The sequence below is a fragment of the Microtus ochrogaster genome (assembly GCF_000317375.1).
Source record: "Microtus ochrogaster isolate Prairie Vole_2 chromosome 6 unlocalized genomic scaffold, MicOch1.0 chr6_random_2, whole genome shotgun sequence".
NCBI lineage: Eukaryota > Metazoa > Chordata > Mammalia > Rodentia > Cricetidae > Microtus > Microtus ochrogaster.
Genome location: NW_004949095.1, coordinates 3725909 through 3734298, shown reverse-complemented (window position 1 = coordinate 3734298; position 8390 = coordinate 3725909). Strand labels below are relative to the sequence as shown.

At 47.7% G+C, this 8390-nt stretch overlaps 1 protein-coding gene across 7 annotated transcripts in view; it reads left to right on the top strand.

Moving 5' to 3' along the window:
- Cacna1e (calcium voltage-gated channel subunit alpha1 E) overlaps positions 1 to 8390 on the top strand; it is a 492139-nt gene that overhangs the window by 94541 nt on the left and 389208 nt on the right. For all 7 annotated transcript variants that reach the window (XM_026787573.1, XM_026787575.1, XM_026787572.1 and 4 more), the window contains exon 2: positions 7788 to 8238. In XM_026787573.1, coding sequence (XP_026643374.1) covers positions 7802 to 8238 — 437 coding nt within the window. In that variant the 5' untranslated portion in view covers positions 7788 to 7801. The remainder of the gene's footprint in view (positions 1 to 7787; positions 8239 to 8390) is intronic.

Genomic DNA, 8390 nt, shown 5'->3' with positions numbered 1-8390 from the left:
AAAAAAAAAAAAAAACCTCAAGATTTATAGAAATACAGCCCATGCAATTGTGTCGTCCACACTGAGAGGCTAGTGAGTGGTGGCAACCAGGGTCTCATGACCGATAAAATTTACTGTCCATTTTTAAAAAGAAAACCGGGCTCAGCTCTGGTCTAGATGATGACAGAGGCACTGGATGACAAGAACGGGGTCCCTGAATGACTATGACGGTCAGAGACTTGTCTCTTCCCATCCTCCAAGGCCAACTAGCTTGCACCATTAGCTATTACAGAGAAGCCAGCCTTTCCTCTTGTCTTCTGCATAAGTCGTTTAGCATACTAAAGAGATACCTAGTGTTTACTGGACATTTATATATATTCCCGTGTGGAGTTTCGACAGTCATCTGTGTGTGGAGGCCGGAGGACAACCTCCAATGTCATCCTTCAGGAAACCTTTCGCTTTTGGAGGCAGGGTCCCTGCTGTAGTGCGGGTTCTCTCGCTGGCTTCTTGAAGCAGGTGAGAAATGGACTTGGAGAAGAGAGTGGCCAAAGGTTGCTTGACTGACCAGTGTCACTACTGCAGCTCAGACCAGAGCCTCGAGCCTTGGGCCACAGCCTGCGGCCTCCTTCCACTCCTCCATGGAGCCTCAGGCAGACTTAGTGAACACTCCAGATTTGAAGCAGAGTGTTTGCCTTGGATGTTGGTTTATATTCAAAATGCACCAGCCTGTCAAATTGCTGTTGGACATTAGCCCATCCTTGAACAGTCACCATAACAACATGGACATATGGAGGGGAATGTGTATTGGGAAAAAAATAACTGATTCTAGCCCAGGGAAAGATGGAGCTTTGCAGGAAGTTGGGGGTGGGTCAAGAAGGCCCCTGGGTGTGTTTTGTTAGGTTCATCTCACAGGATGAATTGGGAATGGTTTAGCGGCATGGTGTCTCTTTTGGACTTTTAATGCCCCAGTTCATTCCGGCGAACATGACTTACCAACATAGCTCAGCCTCTCAGGACGGCATGGTGCTGTAGTGTAGTGTGTTGAGCCATGGTTTCTGGTGGAAAGGAAAGACTATTGGAAACACAGGATGGGGGGTGACTTAGAGGATAAATACTCGCTGCGTGACCATGAGGGCTTGAATTTGGATCCCCAGAATGTACATAAACTGGCTTTATAGCATGCAGTCTATCCCTCTTATCGTGAGATGGGAGGTGGAGACAAAAAAATAACCAGAAGCTTGTGGGCTGGCTAGGCTGGCGTACGCAGCAGTGAACAACAAAGAGACCCATCTCGAGCAAGGGGGAAGACATGGACAAGCAAGCTTGCCCTCTGATGTCCACATGTGCTATGGCATCTGTTCCCCCAGACACACACACTCATAACACACACACACACACACACACACACTCATAACACACACACACACACACACACACACACACACACTTTAAAAAGAAAAAAAAAGAAAAGAAAATGCAGTTTCCTGAGTCCATCCAAGAGACACTGCATGAGCCTTCCTGGATAAGGTCTGAGGTGCCTGCACTTTAAGCCAGTGACACAGATGGCTGAAAACCATGGTCTTAGGTATGGCAAGCAAAAATAATGCTAACATTGTACTTCTTTTGTGGTCAGGCAGCAAACTCGCTCAGATAAGAAAAATCCTAAGATGAAATATTGTTTATATGTTAGAAAAGTCTCTTCTCTGGTCAGGTGGCTGAGTCATTCATTCTCTCCTCCCTCCCTCCCTCCCTCCCTCCCTCCTTCCCTCCCTCCCTCCCTGCAGAGCAGGAAGCAATCAGCTGTGTCAGCTGTCCTCTCAGGAGTGACATTTTAGAATGACTCTGAGCTGGTTGTCTTACGGTGTCATAGCGTGGACTCCTCCTACTCCTCCACAGAGACTCAGGCAGGCCGAGGAGCACACCTGTGAGTCCTAATTCCTAATAGTTGAGAACTGAGACCCCTTTGTCCTCTTCCTGTCCAGAAGAGACAGAGGGTACAGTCAGGATAGTTTAGAGCCATCTTGCGGATGCCTTTGAGCTCACTGCTTATCCTGTAGTGAGCAAGTCTGATTTCTTCCCACTGTCTTCCAGGAGTGGTACTTGGCTCAGTCTACAGTGGAGATGTCTTCCTCATTACAGAACTCAAGACTTTTAGGGTACGAAGACAATTTTCAGAAGAACATAATTTCTCGACTTCCTAGCAAATCCACTTCTCACAAAGTAGTTGAAGGACAAACACACTCTGGAGGAGTCAGAAAGTGAGTGTCAGTGGATGGGACTGGGATAGCCATGAGCCTAAGGGGAGATGGATGAACGTCTTCAACATGGTGGGCCCACCTGCCTGAGAGGCACCAATAAGTCAAGGGAATATGTTACTGCTGTTATTATTTCTAGGGCCATCACAGATGCATCAGGACTAATTAAGCCTCTAGAGTAGATACGAAAGGGAAATGGTACAAAGGATACACTATTATCGTTTTATAGATGAAGATTTTGACTTTTCTTCTGGATGGATATCAAGCCAAACAAGGCTGTAGTCATTGACATAATATCTTTGTGGTACAGGATGCTTAGTAGGTAATGGGGAAGGGAGGAGAATACTCCCTATCCTACTACCACAACACGCCTTTATTAGCAGAAGAGACTTTCCAGAGCTTCTGGGTTGCACTAAACACGTTTCCTCACAGCGATAGATAGATAGATAGATAGATAGATAGATAGATAGATAGATAGATAGATAGATAGATAGATAGATAGATATTGCCAGCTAGCCAAATCGAGCAGGAAAGAATAAGAAGAAAAGAGACTCAAATGAGCAGAAGAGGGCCTCAGAGCTGCCATTAACTCCTGCTCAGGCCAGTATCTCGGAGGAGCAGTCTATCCTCTTTCTATTAGTGTGCTGGGGTTAAGACAACATATGGCAAATTAGCTTCTCACATGCTCTGCCCATGGTGGATTCTGTCCTGGGTCTCCATTTATCCCACTTATGGGCTCGGATTGAATGACAATGATGGAGCCCAAAAGATACAGTGGAACTGTCAATACATAAAAAACTTTATGCATACTGTGTGTGTGGTTTGTGCCCTTTTGTTTTATTTTATTTTTTTATTTTTAGCCATATGTAAGTTTGCCACATGTGTGTTTTCCCATAGAGAAAGGGGCCATAAAAAGGCATCAGAGCTTTTGGAACTGGAATTATGGGTAGTTGTGAGCTTCTGGATTCAGGTTCTGGAAACTGAACTCTGGCTCTCTACAAGAGAAGCAAGCATTCTTAATTGCTGAGCCATTCCTCCACTCCCTCCGCCCTGTGTTTTGAGACAGGGTCACTCACTGAATTCAGAGATTACCAGTTTGTCTACACTGGCTGGCCAGCAAGCCCCATGCCTTCTCCCATCTCTGCTTCTCCAGTATTATGATTATAGGTACGTATACTGTGCTTGGGTTTGTATCAAGGTGCTGGGGATCCAAAGTCAGATTTTCTTTCTGGTCCCACAGACACTGTACCAATCGAACCATCTCTTTAGCCCCCAAATAAAGCTTTATTAGAACACGGTCTTGACCATTTATTTCTTTACATGTTGCTAGGTTGCTTTTTGTGCTCTAACAGCAGAGTTTGAGTAGTTGCACCAGAGATTGCAAGACCTGCAAAGCCTCAAATGCTTTGCCAATGCCTGCTTTAGAAAGTCCGCACTGACGTTTAACTGCCTCTTGTGAAGTGATACAGGTCACTTTCATGTCAGTCTCTGTTCTGTTGCTGTGATAGAACACCACGGCCATGGCAAGGTGTAAAATAAAGAGTTTGTTTGGACTCGCGGTTCCAGAGGATGCGAATCCATCACGGCAGAGTTGATAGCAGCTGGAGCGGAAGGCAAGAGGAGTCTCAGTAGGAAAACAAAGTACTCTTGGGTCGGCCCCGTGTCAAATAGTAGATGGCTGGCAGAAAACAAACTCAACAGTGTTGCTGGAGGTCTTTGTCTTATAATGTTAAAGGGGGGCTCCTTCCTTCCTTCCTTCCTTCCTTCCTTCCTTCCTTCCTTCCTTCCTTCCTTCCTTCCTTCCTCCCTCCCTCCCTCTCTCCCTCCCTTACCTTACCTTACAGGTCCTTTGTATATGTATTATAGCTTCAGGTTTTATGTTTTTATGGGATTCCTGTGTGTGCAAATGTGTGTGTGTGTGTGTGTGTGTGTATTTCTTGTTCTTTTTCCTTTGGCTCTCTTTCTCGTTTGGTTGTTTGGTCCTATTCCAGTTTGTGTGTCTTCATTTTATCTATTGTATTATTATTCCTTAGATGCCTGTTTGTGACTCTGTATAGGAGGTGATATGGGAGGGAATCTGGAGGAGTAGAGGGAGGAGGAGAAACTATGATCAGAATATATTATCTGAAAAAAAATCTATTTTTTTAAAAGAAAAAAGAGTTTACATCTTTTTTTGTTTGTTTGCTTTTCAAGATGGGTTTTTTCATATAGTTCTGGCTGTCCTGGAACTTGCTCTGTAGACTAGGATGGCCTTGGGGATCTGCCTGCCTGTGCCTCCTGAGTGTTGGGATTAAAAAGTGTGTGCCACCACTGCCGGGTAAGGGTTTCTGTCTTGAACCGCAAACACAAAACAGAGAGGGCAGCTTTGAAATGACAGATATCTTTTAAACTCTCAAAGCCTGCCTCCAGTGACGTACTTCTAACAAAGTCACACCTCTAAACCTCCCAAAGAGAGCCATCAATTTGGGACCAAGTATTCAAATACCTGAGACTGTGAGGGTAATTTCTCATTAAAACTGACATGACTTCTATTCACAATTCACTGTATTACACAGCCCCACTCGACCAACAAAGGCCAAAAGGTGCTTCCTACTGTGTTCTTGTGGGCCAGCGACAACAAGAATACTGGGGAAACAGCTGCAATGGCCATCTGAGCGGTTATTCTGTGTTGAACTCAGTACCAGGTGGGGATATAAACAGATAAACAAGCTAGAATTCTTCACTTCAAGAAACTCAAGGAAAGACAGCATTTGGGAGTGGGGGTGGGGAGGGCTAAGAATAGGTTAGAGTCAGATGCCCTTCCTTAGAAGATGCAGATTGTCTCTTATGAATTGTTAGATAGGGAAGATATTCTCTGAGCGTGACAATAGCAAGAGCAGGGCACTGGCCACCTTGGCAGCGGTGGGGATGACAGATTCCCTTGAGGCACATTTATATCAATAATAGAAGGGTTGCTTAACAGGAATTCTTAAGGGAAAGATGAGATAATTTCTTGTTTTGATATTTGTAAATTGATTTTGTTGAAGCCAGAGCTCTATCGTGCATATTATTACTGTTGTAATTCTGGCAAAGATGTGATTCAGAGTGGCAAAGTGTCTAGGAAGGGGAAATCCAGGAAGGATGGGGGCAGGTTGGGAGACAGACACGCAGAGCCAGCTCCTGGCCTCTGGTTGCCCTGGGAGAGCTAGTGGCCTGGGAGCCTTGGCTACAAAGGGCTCAAAGAGGGGGAGGAGACTGCAGACCAGAGTCCAAGAATACTTGGAGTTGCTGGAGGTGCTAAAGCCTGGCGAGGGAGTGGGAGCTGTCAGGGGAGGGGCGCAGGCATGTGCACGGTGGGGGAGAGACATTTAAACATTGTAGGAATGAAGGATAAATTTAAAACCCATCAAATGGAGTTGAGACAGAACGACAACGTGAGGAACATGAGTCACTCTTTTTAGGGACCCACCCAACTGGTGGCAGGATTTGAAATGCATTTTCTCCTTCATTTCCCCTCTTCATTAGGCTCAGCCTAGACCCTTCCCCTCACCCCACTGGCTTCACTCAACCCTGGTGACCAGATGTGTAGTGCTGACCAGTGCTCAACTCAGCTCCTGGAAGGCTTGGGTATCGTGTCTGGAAAGATGAGTCCAGATGATAGGGAAGAAAGGGAGGCAAGCAAAGGAGCAGCCTCGGAGCCTGTTCTTTTGGGAAGTGCGGCTCTATGTTTTTTCTCACATCAGGTTTTTTCTTATATGCATCAAGGTCCACCTGTCAACTGGGCTTTTCCTGTGACTGCTATGTTATGTAGTGATGAGGTGATGGGCGTGGCATTTTGGATTCTGCTTCATGGATCACAAGCATTATGGTCAATATGGTAAAAACCAAAATGGGAGCTCAGTGTTGAAACTGAGTCTGTTCCCAGCTCTGGCATATGGGCAGTGGGATCCTGGGTGGGTATGACCCTGGTGGGTCTCTCTACCTCTAGGACCTTATCATTCTCATCTCTAAAATAATACAGTTGAACATTAAAATTAATAACCGTTCACATTCTTTACTTTTCTGGTTTATAGTCTGATTTTCAGTTCCTGTTAGGGAAAGCAAAAGACAGCTCGAGGGCAGGTGTGTGTAGCATTCTGAAAGGATGCTTCCCCAGGGTCCCAGTGTGTAATGGTGCCTCATTCCACACTAGCTGAATGGTCTGGATGTCTAGGTTTCTCTGAGCACACAGAGAATGTCAGTTCTTAGCATCAAAGGGGTACGTATATACAACACTTGTGGTTGCTAGGATATGGCTGGACATACACTTGGGGAAAGATGGTGAAAGTTCAGGAATTGGGCTCTTGGCTGAAAGGTAGACAGCAATATATTGAGGTGGAAAGTTGGTAGATAGTCCTCTCAGGCCCGAAGGACTATCACGACCTCAGACTTAGGAAAGATATATTTCCCACATCCCTTGGGTTCCTTGACTCCTCCTGTGTGTGCATAATGTCATCATTTACCTGTGAACTTTCCTGTCCCCATCTCCTGCCCTCAGCTCCTTTCCCTGGGGTTAGCCTGTCCATCCATAGCTAGTGTCAGGGTCCTGTTCTCTACACAGCACTCTTGACGGCCCAGATACATAAGGTAGTTCTCCTTGGAGCACCAACAGACACCAGGCCTACACCAGACTATATGACAACACCCGTGTTCCTCCTGTGTCCTCATGGGTATGATGGGGACTATACCAAACTCATGTTGGGATGCATGGTACCCGGCACTGGGCTTGGCATATGATAAGCACTCTATCTGAAGTGAATCTGGCACTATTCTTCCTGGTGTGGAAAACGAGAATTCGGCTTTGGGGGAGTCATTGGAGCATCTGGATACATACCTGTTCCCTGGGTCTTGAGGTGGATGCATGCATCAAATGAGGACATGCCCACTAGACACAGGACATGCCCACTTTGTGGCTGGCCTGGGAGGCATGCAGCAGCAGGTGGCCAGGACTGCAGAAGAGCTGGGAATAGGGATGAGGAAGATTCTTGGAGTCCAACCACTTTGCTGTCTACCTGAGATTCTTCTCACAGTTCTGGGCCGTGGCAGTGAGCCACATATCCCAGCCCCACAATCGGGGGAAACGTTGCTCTGTACTCTGTACTGTGTTGCTAGACAGTGGTGTGCAGTAACTTAGGTTTCAAGTGTTATTTGGCTCCCAGTACTTCCTCCTTACAGTGAGTTTATAGGGAGGTAGTCCAGTGGTGAGTGGGGGTGGGTGGGATGACTGCATTGTAATCATGGAACATCTGTCTTCTGCACTAGATTTGAGTCTCATGGTAAGAATGAAGCCTGTTTTGCTTAAATTCTGCTACCCAGTGAGCCTGGTACCCAGACTAGTCTACAGTCGATACTACTGATCTTAGCATCTTTTACCAAGTTCTGCTTATGTGCCAGTTTATTGGCTAGGCCTGGGAAGCAGGCCCTAGCCTTGGAGGGTAGTGTCATTAATCTCTCTCTTCTCTATTTCCCTGTGCCCATGATCCTTCCCCCCTCCTCCTCCCCATCCTTTGTCTCTGCCCACCCTTTCCCTGGCAGAGCAATGTTCTGTGATGGTGCCCGAGATGCGTGGACTGAGCCCAGGTCGAAGGCTGCCCGAGCCTGCCCTGTGCCCGGCTACGGGAGGGAGCCCTGAGCCTGGGGCTGCTGGCCGGCGTCGCCACGTCCTGGCCCTGCCCGAGGAGGAGGCATGGCGGCCACAGCAGTGTGCCCTGCTCGAGGCCGATGCCTCCGACGAGGTGGGCATGCTGCCCGCCTCCCCACGCTCTGTGATGGCCGGCTTCGACAACTTCTTCCCGGTGCAGGAGGGCGAGGGCCCGGGCTGGGAGGGCAGCTCCATGCTGGATGCAGGCTCCAGCACCTTCCTCCCTGTGAGCCCGGAGGTCATGAAGCGGAGGCGTGGGGGCCTCATCGAGCAGCGGGACATCATCAAGGCCCACGAGGCACACAAGATGCAGAGCACCCCGCAGGCCCGACGAAAGGAGTGGGAGTGAGTATGGCAAGTGGGTGGGCCCTGGGGGCAGGGTGGACCAGTGGTTGGGGAAGACCGGCCGACTGGGCCGAGGCATTCATTTCTGCATCCATTAACCTAGAAGTAGGTCCCTCCCAGTGAGGTCCCTGTGGTGAGCCAGCCAGTGATCT